At 40.8% G+C, this 15943-nt stretch overlaps 2 protein-coding genes across 3 annotated transcripts in view; one reads left to right on the top strand and one right to left on the bottom strand.

Moving 5' to 3' along the window:
• Positions 1-15943, top strand: part of LOC144004329 (ankyrin repeat- and BTB/POZ domain-containing protein 3-A-like) — a 77461-nt gene that overhangs the window by 9215 nt on the left and 52303 nt on the right. The window lies entirely within an intron of this gene.
• On the bottom strand, positions 6578-8810 carry LOC144003049 (uncharacterized). Its single transcript, XM_077498824.1, has 6 exons — positions 8782-8810; positions 8642-8664; positions 8325-8405; positions 8147-8248; positions 6723-8059; positions 6578-6604 (listed from the first exon to the last, which is right to left on the bottom strand). Exons 5-6 carry the CDS (start codon positions 7881-7883, stop codon positions 6578-6580), a joined length of 1188 nt encoding a protein of 395 aa, XP_077354950.1. The 5' UTR covers positions 7884-8059; positions 8147-8248; positions 8325-8405; positions 8642-8664; positions 8782-8810.

Raw genomic sequence — 15943 nt, 5'->3', positions numbered from 1 at the left:
GTCGGAATTAGATTTGTTCTCACCCCCAATGACCCAACTTTCGATAGAACAAAGCCAATACGTCGAAATTTCACCCTTATCAGCTTTGACGGAGCAAGGACCCATTGAATTCTTCATACCGGGGGACGGTTCTAAATATATGGATCTCTCGGACACAATGCTTTACCTGCGTTTGCGAGTAACACACAGAGACGGCTCTCATCTGGGCCCCACCGACCACGTAGGCATCATTAACTATCCGTTAAACACAATCTTTACCCAAGTAGATGTTACATTAGGGGATAGACTCATCTCACAATCAAGCGCTACTCACCCTTACAGAGCTATGATTGAAACATTGTTAAACTTTTCAGAGGATTCTCTCAAAAGCCAATTTAGCACAGCCATGTTCTTCAAAGATACACGAGGGCGGATGGATTCAACATCGCTCACGGGCAACGATGTTAATGAAGGGCTGGTTCACAGAGCCCAATTGATTGAGGGGTCCAGGGAATTTCAACTCCTAGGCCCCATTCACTCGGATATTTTCTTTTGTGAGAGATACCTCTTAAATAACGTGGATCTAAGGCTAAAGCTAACAAGAGCCAGCGATGATTTTTGTTTAATGAGTCCCCCCGACGCTGATTGCTCTCTGAAGATAATAGGAGCCACCCTTTTTGTAAAAAAAGTAGCGGTCGCACCGGCCGTTTCTTTGGGTCACGCAGCGGCTCTCCACAAAGACAACGCGCTGTACCCCCTATCGAGGATCAACGTAAAGACTTACTCTATACCCCAGTTATCGAGGATCTGCCATCAAGACAATCTCTTTTTGGGACATACGCCAAAGTATGTGGTTTTAGCACTCGTCAATCACAGCGCTTTTGTGGGGCGGAAGAATTTAAATCCTTTTAACTTTGCCCACCACAATATTGAATACCTAGCCCTAACTCAAGAAGGGCGGCAGATCCCATCTAAGGCGTTTCAACCCCAATTTAACGCAGGAAACGCAGTGCGAGAGTTTCATAACTTGTTTTCCTCGACGGGGAGGTTTTTAAAAGATTTACCTCTAAGTATAGACCACGAAGACTTTCAACAAGGCTATGCTCTGTTTGCCTTTAATCTAAATCCTAGCCAGGACACAGAGGCTTTATCCCCTGTGTCCAGCGGTACACTCAGATTGGAGATGAGATTCAGGACCCCGCTTCCCCATACCGCCACACTTATTGTGTACGCTTGTTACGACTCTATTTTAGAAATTAACTCGAAGAGGGAAGTGTTAATGGACTATTACTGAAGAGATGAACGGAAGGGAATTGGAGAGTTTGATGACACGTTTACAAGGACATTTATTTGGAGGCGTTTACGCTTCGGACGAGTTATCCTCCTTGAAACCCTCGCCCCCCATATACTATATAGTTAATACACACCCCCGCTCTAAACCCGGAGAACATTGGTTGGCTCTTACCTTGGAAAAGGACGACTCTGCATCTTTTTTCGACCCCTTCGGCTTTCCCCCTGATTTTAAATATTACCCACAAAGTATAAAGTCTTTTCTGGAAAAGTATTCTAACCGTATAATTTACCATAATCGCCAGTTACAACACGAACTGTCAGCGGCCTGCGGCCCTCATTGTGTGTACTACCTGAGCCACAGAGGGTGTGGAGAGTCTTACCAGGATGTGATGGACTGCTACACCGACGATGTAATCAAGAATGATGCTATGGTATCTGCTTTTGTTCGGCGACACCGGTTTTTTACCTGCAAACCATGCGGAGGACAAAAATCATGTTCTTTCAACAAATTTAAAAAATGTCATTGTCTGTAACGGATTATGTTTTTCAAATCATTTATTCAATAAAAGCAATTTAAAAGGCAATACAGAGTGATGTGTTTTTCCTTACATAAAATAAGTGTCATATTTAAAACCCCTCCCACTTTATAGTCGAAGCAGTCCGTTTTCTTTTCTTTTTCCCGTTCGAAGATTCCTTAACAATGGGATTAGGTGTATATGAGCCGTTTTTTAGACGTCTCAACTCCTCGCGTGCATGTGGGTTAGAAACCGTTGTTTCGGGTATATTGAGTTCTGAGAGGGTGTGTAGAAACTCGCTCCAACCTCTAGGACCTTGCGATGAAACATTCTTGCCGATGAGATGTTTGAGTAAATCAGTCATGTGGGATCCTCTGACGGGCTTACCTCTGAAGATGAATTCGCTGCGAGGTGTCCAACCTCTTTCGTCGGTAGACAGTTTTCTTAAAACATAATCGGCGTTTTTACGGTAACGAGGAGGGATTGTTTGGACGATGTCGAGCCAGGCTTCATTCTCCAAACCCGTCGCTTCATCTGATGGGGATGTGTTTGATGTCTCAGCAGGTAGAGTCAGGTTGATTGGTCGTCGTTCGTTTTCCCCTTGTTTGAGCAACCCTAAATATCGTTGCATCAAGGATTGGTACTTTTTAATTTTCTCATACTGGTCTAGAGAACTATCTTCTAGGACCTCCTTCATTTTAAAATCCAAATTACGCTCCGCCGTCTCTCGAATGGTTGGTTCCGGCCTGCTTAAACGTTCCAGTTGGTGAGGTGAGACAAGAAACATTTTCTGAGCTGTTCTCAAACTCATGTTGGTTAAAGTTTATTTATTTATTAGACCGCCTAAAAGACTTCCGAGGACAGGGGCGAATGCCCCCAACAAGGGTAAGATAAAACCACCCTTTTGAATCAAGACCGCCCGTTTTTTCTTCAGACTTTTTTTCTTATCGGCCAATTCTCTGATCACCTTCTTTTGCTTTTTTAGCCTCTTATACTGCGAAGGACTCAGCGGTATGTGACCTTTTAAGAGATTTAGAGCAATCTCGCAGAGAGCTTTCACCAAGCTACTGGGACCGCGCAAAAGTATGTCTTTACGTTTCTTGGGCTTGGCGTGAAACAAAGTTTTGAGCAGCGGAGCATTTCTTTTTAAAAGCTTCGACATCTTATTAAGTCTTGGGTATGTAGACGGTAGGCCACTGATGAGCTAGTAAGCCCGTCCTCAGTCTATATTGATCTGGACATGTCGGGGTTAAATCCACTAATAAATACCCGTGAGCGTCTTTGGTAGCGTCTTCAAAGCTTTCCAAAAAATACTTTTTCTTTGAGGGAAATATCTGATTAGCCAAAACACTCGTTTGTAATTTATCACGCGGGTTTTTAAACAACACCATATAATTACTGTTGAGGCTGATTGTCCGGCTGTATTTACCTTGATGAAAAATGTTCTGCGTTAACATGATGACGCTCATATTCCTATGATGTCTATATTGGGTAAAAATTCTTACGACCTCAGGGTGGTCCGACGCCTGAAAGATGACGTCGTCCAGAATAACCAAATGACTTTGACGCGCTGGAAACAAACTTTCATCCTCAAAAGAATCAGGGAGACCTTTCACAAAGTTAATATTTTTATTCAGCTTTTGAAGTTCCTCGTACAGAGGTTGAAAAGAAGTGTAGATCCATACAACATTGTCAGGAAGACTTTTCATAACATGGTTACAATTTTCCAAGATACTTTTTACAAAATATGTTTTTCCACACCCGCTTGGTCCAGATATTAAACAAGAAAAGGGGGGTTGAAGCCTCGGATCAAAATCAACTTGATTTAACTCCATTTCACAAAACACACTAATAACCGAAAGGCAGGGTGTGTCCGTGGGGGATAAGACGTCTCTTGTCATATACTACCCTGAACTTTTTCATGAATGACCTGTTTTTTAGGTGAAAACCCTTTTTGTTACGCACGATAGTGTGTTGAGGCGTTTCAATCGTTCTGCTTTGTGTGCCTGATGAGTCAATGTACCCTTCGACTAAATTCTTGATGCTGTCAAAATTGACGCGTTTGCAAGTGTCATGGGTCTGTGTGATACCTTTTACCTTCATTACCGTTTTCATGCTGTTCCTAGTTTGGTAGGCGTAACTTTTAGGACCCGCTGAAACAAACTCCTGAATGCTATCTCCTCCCAACTCGTCAGTCAAATCCCCCAAATAGTCACCTAATTCCAAAGGACTTTCGCCGTCTTTGACTACATAGACGAGGCTGTCCGTGTCGGTGTACAAAACACTCGTCTGCAGTCGCTCCAAATATGCGTACATTTTTAGACGTGCATAAGCCGTGGTCATGCATGCTGCAAAGATGTTAGCGGTTTTGGAGGGGGGGACGTTGCAACGTCGGTGGTAGCTGTACTGCACGATCGACCTTTGATCGTTGAGGAAGTGAAAGGCTTTGATCTCGTACAACCCCGAAAATAACAATTCAAAGAAGCGTTCTGTGCTGCTTACAATCTCTGTTTTATCCAAATTATCACGCTGTCCCAATTTGCCCCAAAAGTTGTTGAGGCATAATTTAGACACCTGCCTCTTACCCGCATTCACATTTATTTTTGAGGGGTCTAGTCTAATACCTTGGTGAGTCTCATAGTTTTCGATGTACTTTTCCCTACCTGCCTGATCAACGACGTAGGAAGGATACCCCGAGGCCTCTTGCTTCCCTTTAAGGAATGTATCGATATATGCTTTGAAGACGTCGCTACTCGACGAGTCAAAATGCCACACCTCCGTAATTTGTGATACGGTGTAGCCCAGCTCGAGAGCCTTGTTGAATTCAGGCGTAACCCAAACACCGGTTAAGGCTCTCTCGTCATCGTTATGCGAACACGAACTTTCTTGATTGTTAAGTTCTGCGCACGTGCGACAAAGTGTAAACACCAGTTTACCTCTTGCCGTTTTGTAGGGCAGCAGGGGGAAATAGAGGCCTCGTGGAGGGTTGACTTTAGCTCTGATGAACCCGAAATACTTTTGGGGGTCATCGAAATTGTCGTGAATGATGGTAGGATGTCCTAACGGATAGGCACATGTGCTGTTGACAAAAGGATAAAGCGATGTAACATCGACGTACATTACACGTTCACCGGGGGCAGCCGTATAATGTAACACGAAGGCATTCGTTCTCCCTCCAAAAAGAGCTTTACGTGGTATAAGAGGCTCAGGGAATTTTGAATTGCGCAAGAACTCTCTTATATCCGGATTTGACTTTTTTAACCGCAGCCACTCATGCTCCCACATCAACACAAGCTGTACACCGTGCTTGACTTTTAGATCCTGTATTTTCTTTTTAACCCTGTCAAACTTTTCTTGAAACGGTCGTTTACTCATAGGACACTTTTGAGTAGGATCGTAACATTCACGGCATCCGTGATAGAAACATCCGAGATATTCCCATACATATTTTACGCCGTCTATCAAAGCGTACCCGTCTACATAGTACTGCCCGATCTTGACCTCCCCCTTGTTTAAGGCGTGAATAATAGGTATTTTTTGGCTGTGCGCCACCCACATTAGGTATTGGATCGAGTCGTGTGAGAATGATTTGGATTGTTGTATGTAATTATCGGTCGGCGTAATAGCCAATGTTTTAGGTGTTAGGAAATTGTTCCGGAACACCTTCATGCAGGAGGAGGCGATAGTTACAGAATTGAACGGGTCTGTACCAGTCGCATTAAGAAACTCCTCTCTAAATTTCTCACAAGCTGTCGCCAAAATATTCACATCATTTCTGCAGTACATTAGAGCTTCCTGAGCAAAATTGAAGGTTCCCTTACACGCTACCTCGTACCATTCAAAAAACTTTGTACGATGGACCGTCGACATACGCTCTACCCCATAATATTTTGGATCAGGGTAGGGACCGATGTAATTTAAATGGTCTAGAGAGCTAAAGCCATGGGGGAAATACCCTTTAGTTTGATCGATGAAACCTAGAGCTTTAGGCAAGGAGCTGAGGGGCATCGTGAGGAAGGACAAGGAGTCAATGTACCCCAGTTTGAAGTCCGTATCTGAGAAACAAATGACTTTGCTCCCTTGCATAATGACGCTGACATTAACCCCCATGTCTACCATTTTGTTTAGAATGATGTAAGCGTCAAAACCTTTGGCGTTGTGAGCGATTAGTTTAGACTGTTCAAAACGAGGGTTCCTGACATAATCAAGAAATTGTTCGACGCAATCAAGACCCAACCAATGTTTTTCCAACCCCTTTGTCGATTTGGTACACACTAGGTAGGGTTTGTGTTTACCGTCAGCACCTACGAATGTTTCAAAATCGTAGTAAATTATTTGTTTACAAGGCGCTTCCGGTTTTAGAGGCTGCATGTAACACAGATGAGGGTTTCCTCTCGCCTCATCACCGCCCTTAGGTAGAACCTCTCCACATACTGTGCATTTGGCTTGAGGGCATTTATGTTTAACATTCTCCCCCTGTGATTTGACGTAATATTCCACACTGCATTCGCTACATTTTTTGTATTTCTCACAGTTGCTAGTCTCGGATTTTGAGGTCTGTCTGCGTTCTTTGTGTTTAACGAAGCAACTCTCGTTCTGACATATTTTGTTACAATCGTTACAATGAATGGCTTTGAACGGTTGTTGTTTGCAGGTAGGGTCGAGACAGATGTGACAATGCCCCTCACAACTATGTTGTTCTTGGTTTTTATGCCCTTTGTAACAATGACTGCAAAAGTAGGATTTCCCTATGAACTCCTTAACCGATTTTATTCCATAATAGTGTCCGTCTAATAGCAGTAAGAACACTGAGTCCTCTGATTTGGGGTATTGCGTCTCAAAAAAAGACAGGGGGCGTTCGCAATCCGCTCTATAAGCTATAACGATTTTGCGTTTCACAAGCGTTTCAAATTTGTGTACGTCCCTCAGACTAACGGCATTCTCACAAGTCAACCCCACGCTTTGCTGTAAATAACGAGCCCTCTGTGTAGCCTGATCAACAGTCAACGATCCGTCAAGCAGGTATGCTAACGATCTAGCAAAGCATAATTTATCATTTTTGTCATACGTTATGTACAAACATCTCTTCTTCTTTTGAACCATTTCATCATTTGTAGTCAAAATTAGTTTGCGTTTGGCACCTCCTCCGCCATTAACATCAAATACAATCTGTACAACAAGTTCTAGACTATTGTCGGCCAGTACCTCTGTATTAGATTGTGCGATGCGATCTAGCAAATTATGGACTGCGTCAGTTACGTCATTCGGGTCATTAACAGCATCTAGGTAACAGTGCTCCCTCACATTTTCACCCACTATTTCTGCTTGGACTATATCACCGCGACTAGTCGATCTGATTACCTCCTGCACAGCTTCATTCAAATTATTGCCAATGTTTGTGTAGAAGGCTGCAAAATCAAGGGGGTCTTCGGGTCTCGTTGTATTTAGACGTCGTCTTATCTCCAAGTTGTTAAAATTCGGACGCCTAACTTGTCCCCCCACCTGTCTGTTTGTGTCTGAAGATTGTTGCAAGGTGGATTGTGTACTGGGGGTTGGTGCTGGGGGATGTTCTGCTTGAATGTGTCGATGTACCCGAGACTGTTGTTGGAGGTCTTGTCTAGCTGGTGTACTACTACCACCAGCTTCTGTCTGTTGCGTTTGATTGTGCGTGTATGGTTGGTATTGAAAGTTTTGTGTATTTGACACAAGTGTCTGCTGGCAATGTGTACTGCTGCTACCTTCTGCATATTGCATTTGATTGCGTGGGTGTGGCTGGGAATGTTGTGAAAATGATACAGAGGATTGCTGTTGGTCATTTCTATGTATGTCTGGTTCAAGTATGTCCTCAACGGCTTCGTCGTTTGAAGATGACTGGTTAAGACGTGCAAGAGCCCTCTCTAAAGGATTAAAGAAATCAATAAAATCCTCAATGTGTCTTATAGCCACAAACGGATCGCCATCATCGCCGCCGATTTCATCAGGCATTTGAAAAGGCTCGATTTGCATAGAGATCTCATCGTTTAAGGCATTTACAATTTCAGCCAAACCTTGACCTACATTATCTAAATCCATGTCACCCCCCTCAGAGTTTTCCATTTCAGATTCGCTTTCAATCGGTGGAAACCCGACGAATTCACCTTCCTCTTCGGCCCTCACGTTTTCACGCCTTAATATCTCTTCTTCTTCTTCTCCTTCTTCTTCTTCTTCGTCAGATATTATTATGACCTCAGGTTGAGCAGTCTCTGGGACCGTCTCGCTCAGTATATCACCACCTATAATCATACAACATTACCGGTTCATTTAAAAAATAGTAATACATAGGTTTTATTTTATTTAAAAAAAAAAAAAAGGAAATTTACCGTTCACTCCTGCAGATAATTCGTCATCCAATTCTTCCTCATCACTCGTAATTACGAAAATCTCCGGCTGTCTAACCCTCTCGTTCACATCCTCATTCAATTCTGTAAATATCCATTACTAACAGTTAATTTTAAAGCAAGAAAAAGCTCTAAACGTTTCAAAAAAAGAAATACTTACGCCGGATTCCTGTCACAACATCGCCACCTTGTGACGCTGAATAATAATACAGTTGAATTTCATCCAACAACGCTTCTAATTCTGTAAAAATTCAAATTTAAAATAAGAAATACGAACTCATTCACTCATTCAAAAAAAAATAAAATAAAATAAAAAAAAAACTCTCCTAACTCTATAAAATTAAAATAAAAGTAAAACAAAAAATACATATTAATACAGACTTATTCCAAAATCTCTCATAACTTAAAAATAAAATAAACGCTATAAGTATAAAAATAAAGTCATGCATCATTCCATTAAATAAATAAATCACTCACTAAGATGCTTGCTTTTCCAGAAGCTTCATTAAGATGTAGGGGTTTTTTATTTCATAGCAAAAACATTAATAGAAGGGAATATAAGTGCCACATTTGTATGAGTATATATACATATATAGATAATATCAAGAGTTAATTACCTGGATTCATCTTGGAAGCTCAGAGCCGATACCTCTTGAGAATTTTTCAGAGAAGTGAGTGTGGCATTGCGAAGGCCTCATATTACTTTTCCCCCTTCACCATAATAGAAATGGCTAGTACTTTTCCCCCGGCGGTTTTACCCATACTAAACCACTCCCTCCGATCACGTCATTCAATCTCATTATTATTCATTATTCACTCAATCTAGGGGGGCGTGCACCGGATCCGGAAGTTAACCAAACAATTAGCATTTGAACCCGGGTCAGCCATGATATCTGCAAAAACAGGTAGGAACACCACCTACACATCATCCATCTTCATTAAGGGGTCATTAATCTTCATTAAATGACATCAGGAAGTCATTAAGGGTCATTCATCTTCATTATATAACACCTGGAAGTCATTAAAGGTCATTCATCTTCATTAAACGACATCCGGAAGTCATTAAAGGTCATTCATCTTCATTATACGACATCCGGAAGTCATTAAAGGTCATTCATCCTCATTAAACGACATCCGGAAGTCATTAAAGGTCATTACCCCTCATTAAATGACATCTGGAAGTCATTAACGGTCATTAACCCTCATTATATGACATCTGGAAGTCATTAAAGGGTCATTAATCTTCATTAAATGACATCAGGAAGTCATTAAGGGTCATTAATCTTCATTAAACGACATCAGGAAGTCATTAGGGGTCATTAATCTTCATTAAATGACATCAGGAAGTCATTAAGGGTCATTAACCCTCATTAAATGACATCTGGAAGTCATTAAAGGTCATTAACCCTCATTATATGACATCTGGAAGTCATTAAAGGGTCATTAATCTTCATTAGGGAGGGGTCATGACCCATACATGACCCCCCTAATCTAATTAAGAATGTCATCCATCAAATTTTGACAGAAGCGGCCTTGTAATATTCTCTCTCATGCACGATCAGTTGCGGTATACTGATTCAGCTCACGTTTTGAAACTGTTTTTTAAACACAGTAGAATTGTCCCTTTGCCAGAGAAGGTAAAAAGGCAAAAGGTGGTAAAGTTGTAAAGATGATGTATAGAGGGGTGCGCTATGTTAGCATTTGTTAGCTGTCATTAGCAGAGTGGTCAGTATCAGCCACTGATCTGTATATATTACTGGATAGCCGATAGCTTTGAAGACTCCTTTTTTCTTATATCGCTCAGTTCCTTAGACACCAATATTAGATTTGGCAGAGGCATCTTTTGTTCAATTACGGCTATAATTCTTTAATAAAAAAATAGAAATACAAGTTTCCTCCTGTAAACATATAATTTATACATGTATTTAAGACAAGATGTAAAATGTCTGAAATCATCGTTTATGTTTAATAAATTTAAAACATCATAAATCCTGCTGTTTGTACTAAGTACTGTCTCAAATGTTCTCCAATTTCGATACTGTAAATGTATGGGATTGTATGCCGAGAAACGTTTCTTGGAAGGAGCAATATGGCGGCTTAACAGTCATTAGCTAGCTGTGTTAGCAGTCATTGGCTGACTTTAGCAGCTGCTCGCTGTCATGAGCATTTGCTAGCAGTGGTTGTGATTGCATCACAAGTGCACTTTAGTAGTTAGTTTTTAGCAGTCATGAGGTTTTGTTAGCAGTTCACTAGTATCCAGTTTATTTTTAAGGATAATGTTAATGATAGTGTTTTGGGGATCATAGTTTATGGAAACATTTTTGGTTTAAACTATGAATAAAGGCAATTTTAAGCATATGAAAGGTCCATGCAAAAGCTCAGAGTTCCTAGTGGCAAGTCATGATCCAGGCCAACCCGCGGCGGCCGTCTGTTGGTTTTGGAATTCCCATCGTGTTGATTGTGTGCGATTACGTCTCATTTGTTGCGACCTTCCCCAAGGAGCCGTCAGTTGCGGGACAGATGACACAGCGGCGGAATGCTATTGCGTAGCCGCTCGATTAAATTAGCAGCGGGACGTCTCCTCTTCCTCCTACCCGCTTCCATCGTTCATTATGCCGCCTGCCGGGGGGGTGACCTCCCTGTTTGCATATTTATTCCCACTCATAAGCATTTTGTTGTCCATGCGATTATTAGCCGCCCTCCTCGGGGCGGGCCGGCTGACGGATGGCCGTCATTCCGCCGGTCGTGACGGATTTCTGTGTGGTGGGTAATTGCATAAGACAAAATAAGCCGGATCGGGAAGTTGTTCTTTTGTTTTATGAGCCGCATCCCGTTTGCAGCTCCCCGGTGACTTTCTTTTCTTGTGCCTCTCATTCATTTTCACAGTCAATCCCGAGGCCACAATATGCTGCTTTTGAGGGACACAATACCCCAAACAGCTCTCTTTAATTAACACTTTTGAGGTCGTTTGGTTCACAAATCCGCAGGAGCAAAAAGATGGCGATTACTCTAATTTGTGGCTGTGAGACGATTAAGGACATGTTGTTTTTCTAAGCGCTCATTAGACTACAACATAGCCTTGCTCGCACTTGGTGTAAATGCCACATCAGGAAGAGCACGAGAGGAGGTGCAAATTGGCCTTAATGCGTCCCATGATTGGATGTGTCAATTCTGCTTACTAAATATGGATGGCAACAGGCTCAGGTATCCATGACAATATTGAAAAAGCAATTTGTGGTCTCAGGAAGTCTTTCAAAGAATTATGTGCGCTGTTCCATACTTTGTGTTTTTTCTTTGGCTTGTGGCGACAAAAGTATTCAATTTTGTATACAAACTCCTGAAGGGAACAGGCTCCATTAGTGCTAAATATGGCAGCAAATGTCACATGCCGATGTTAAGAATGTTGGCCTTTCTGTGCAATTTTACGTTTGTGTCTGAGATGTAAACTCTCCAGGTAACAAGAATATTACATTTTTCTTCAAAATTATACTGATTTTTTTGCGGTTTGCGGTGTTATGTTTTGTGTTTAGGCTGTTTTTTTCATGCATCAAAAATAATGGTTGGTCGTCAAATATTTGATTCATTGTCTGATGATTGAAATTTAAAAATATATATATTAGTGGTGTCAAAATAAGCGCCCCTTATGGAAAGCCTGTTACTGGGGAGAATTCCATTCATAATGCAGCAGACACGTCCACGTCAAATTTGAGCAGAAATAAATGTAATAATAATGTATGTATTTGTGGAGACTGAGGTCAAGTTGTATTTTACAATTTAAAAATGTGCAGAATGTCACAAGTTACTTCATGTTCAATATTAGATATCTCTTAAGAGGAAAATAAAAATGCACTGAGCTATCACCATCTTACATATTCAATTATGCCATCTAGTGGCAGAAACTGACCAACACAAATCAATATCACACTCGTTTTTTACAGTACAGTAGATCTTTTTATAATTTGAACCCAATTTTATGAATTATTATGAAATTACTGTATTATTGATTAAAAGGCAGCCATATTGCTGTTAATTTAACATTTTTTGTCCACTTTTATGTTATCAAGAGAATGACAACTTACCACCCAAAAATCTACATTTTATTGGACGTTTAGAACAGATATAAAATTTGTGATTAATTGTGAGTTAACTCTTGAAGCCATGTGATTAATTACAATTAAAAAAAATTAATTGCCTGATACCCCTAATGCGAGGTTTAGAGGTGCAACAGTTAATTGACTAATTGATTATCAAATTAATCAATAAGAGACCTAAAATATGTATTCAAAATTTACCCGTCAGCCCTTCTTTCGGATGTTAATGTTGCAAATGATGTGATCGATGTAACCTGTTGTAAAGTGTCCGAAAGGGGGGGGGGGGGGGGGGGGGGGGGTGCGTGGACAAAATTCAAAGAATTTCAGCCTCTTGCCAGTGAAGAAAGTTCACATCTGAAGATGCAGTTTATTTAAAACATGAGCATGTATATCACTGAATCAAAATGGAATCAATTGGAAAATAGGAAAGTAGTAGTAACTGTTATTTTTATGTGTTGCAATTGCGAAGCAGTGACACCAGTGGCGGCATCCTTACACTTTTACTTACGCATTTTTCAAATGAGATAAACATTGCTGTTATCTGCTCTTTTTTTTTTTTCTTTTTTTTAAGCGTCGTAATTATTCAACTTTCTACGGATGGCTGGCATCAAATGTAGCGTGAAGGTATGTTGTGACATCCGTGTGTGTCATCTCATCCCCTGAGCTCCTGCTGCTAAATGCGGCCGCTACAACTGGGTCGCTCTGATACTGCCAATGACTTTTTTTTTTTTTTGAGTTTGTCATGAACCTGATGCCGCCACCCGCCTCGGGGTCAAAGGTGGGCATATGGGGGATAGTTGTGTTTTGAATACTGACAACACCGTTTTAGCCCAGTTTGAGAATCAACTGACCCACATTTGATTTAAAAGATATTTTTGTTTTTTGGTCACCCACTCTTAAGCTAAAGCAGAAGTTGAATTGTGCTCAGCTCATGTGTTGTCAAGTCACGTCGACTGTCTGAGATGCCGCGTGGTTTAAAAAAAAAAAAAAAAAAAAATCAGGCGGTTCACGCAAAGTGCATCACGCTGTCAGTCTGTCACGGTGTTTTCCACCCGCCCATCCCGTCGCATGCTCTCAAGGACGACCACTCTTCTTCTTCTTTGCTCTCCGGAGGCTTTGTGCTTTGCAAAAGTGCCGATCCAGCGTATGTGTCTTCTTATGGTGGTGACTAAAGTTAGCACCTCCTGACAAACATTTGTTGAGTCCTGACATTTTGTATTATCATCTTGAACACAACAGTCTATGTTTTTTGCATTCTGATTCGTCCATTATTTAGTGTTGCGCTTCATGCGGCAGTTTGGTCCTTGTGGTAGTTTGCTTTGCGCGCTGGTTGGTTCATTTCAATTCGTACGACTGGTAATGTGGAGTTTCGGCTTGTACGGTAGTTCGGTTCAGCATCTGCTGTTTGTAGTAGTAGTTAGTTGTTCATATTTTCGTTTCAGTACGTGTAATAGTTTAGTTCATACAGATCTTTGGTTCCCAATGTTTGATGAGTCATGTGGTAGTGTTTTAGAACTGCCAAAATTAATTGATTAATCGACAAGTCATCGATTATCAACCTAATCGACAACTATTTTAAAAATCAGCATATCAACAGTAATTGTTCACTGATTTCTGTAGTCCTTCATGAAAGATCTTCTGTGTTTAATCAAAATAAGACATTTGCAAACATCTGTTTTTACTTCATAAAACAATGACCTAATCGGTAACACAGTACATCAATCTTTTTTCTTTAAAAAAAAAAATAAAAAAAAATAAAAAGCTTTCTTAGTACACTTTATTGCAAAATTAAAATCAATCTTATTAGTTGATTAATTGATTGAATAATCAATAGATTAATGGTTCTAAAAATACTCGATGGTGACAGCACTAGTTTGTTTAGTGTGTTCTGTTTCTCCCGTGGTTCATTTGGTTCAGTGTTTCGGTTCGTGCGGCGTTTTCATTCAAGAATCATACGATGGTCCATGCAGCAGTTGGCACACAATAAATACCCTCTGGCTTCTACAGCTGTTTGGTCTCATCTGTCAAAAATGATGGCCAACCTTCACATTTGTCTGTCACAGCTAAAAAAAAACAAATCATAGTCTGGCCTTCACTGACATGTTGTCATGATGGTGACTGGTGGAAGTTTGCCGGGTCACTTTTGTGGAGACGATCTGACGATCATTTGTTGCCTCATGATATTTTGAACCCTTTTGGGGTGATCTTATTGAACATTTTGTTTCAGCATCTTGTCGCGGATAAACCGAGATTAGCCCAAACGCTAACACGGAGACTCGGCTTTGCTTTCATGTTGCGGATGATTAAAGCAAAAACCAAAAAAAAAACAAAAAACTTTGGGTCGCTGTCCTCTGTGAGCTTTTGGAACCCGACAGGACCGCCGGCTGCTGCTTTAATTAACGAGGGCGAGCGCAGGGCGAGTTCTTGGCGCCTCTGGGGAGAACCATCTGGCGGCACCGCGGCACAAAATAGGCCAGTGAGACGCTGTTGATCGGAGAAGAGCGTGTTGCGTGCAGGCTCGCTGATGTGGAGGCAGGAACTCCTCCTCCTCCCACGGACATGATGCATTTCATAACTATTATGAAAGGCAACATGTTGCAAACGGGGAACTCTCCTTGCTGTCAAAATCCCCAGCGCATGCACCTCACAAGTTCTCATTTACTAATGCGTCGCCCGCCACATCCGTTCACTTGTCGCATTGTTTTATTGTTGCTAACTGGTTGCTAAGTGCTGGTGAATTGTGACTATTAGCATAATGAAAGTCTCATTATATGGCGGAAACCATTAAAAAACTGTTAAACACCTAAACGGGTTGAAGTAGAAACTGACAATGAACTAAAATGACATTCAAAACTTGGTCTCACCCATTTCATTGAAACACTATGGTCCATTTGATTGGAAAATCTCGACAGCTGTTCCTTGTGGTGCTGGATTTTGACTGATTTTGATTTATTTCATCAGGGTAAAAAAGTACATTTCGATCTGTTTCCATTTTGCAGCAATTAGCATTAGAATATAGCTCAGTTTCATCAATATTCACACATCTGTTTAAAACTGTGGGGAAAACAGATTGTTGCAACATGGCCCTGGTTGATCTCTTATACTCTGCTGCCACATGCTGACTGTTTTTGTAGTAACTACCATTGCTTCAACCATTATCTTCAGTTCAGAGGCTGCATCAAAGCCTTCTGTATGCTCTAGCATAAAAAAAACAAAAAAAACAACAGCAAATGTATAAATACGTCTTTGGGACACTGGAAATATTTAAAATGGAACGTATTTATACGTTTTTGGGAGCAAATGAGTTAAAATAAAACCAGTTCTTTATAAAATTATAAAATAAATTACCGCCTCAATTGTAGGGGTGGGAACCTTTGGGTACCTCACGGTACGATACGATATGCGATACAAGGCTCACAATAACGATTATCTCACAATATGATGATACTGCAATTATCGATTATATTGGTCAAGTAATAAATCCACGATAATCTACAATAAACCTACTCAAGACATAAACAGATGGGGGGTTTTTTAAACGAGAAAATCGTTTTTTTTTTTGTACCATCACTGAAATGCAATCAATATTAAAACTGGTGTCTTAAAGTTTGAAATTTGAAGTTTGAAGTGGTGTCTTCTTCACAGTGAGTACTTGAGTGTATTTTTTTTTTAACAAATACAAATGTTT

This window comes from Festucalex cinctus, chromosome 16 (assembly GCF_051991245.1).
Source record: "Festucalex cinctus isolate MCC-2025b chromosome 16, RoL_Fcin_1.0, whole genome shotgun sequence".
NCBI classification, from domain to species: Eukaryota; Metazoa; Chordata; class Actinopteri; order Syngnathiformes; family Syngnathidae; genus Festucalex; species Festucalex cinctus.
This window is presented reverse-complemented; position numbering and strand designations above follow the sequence as displayed.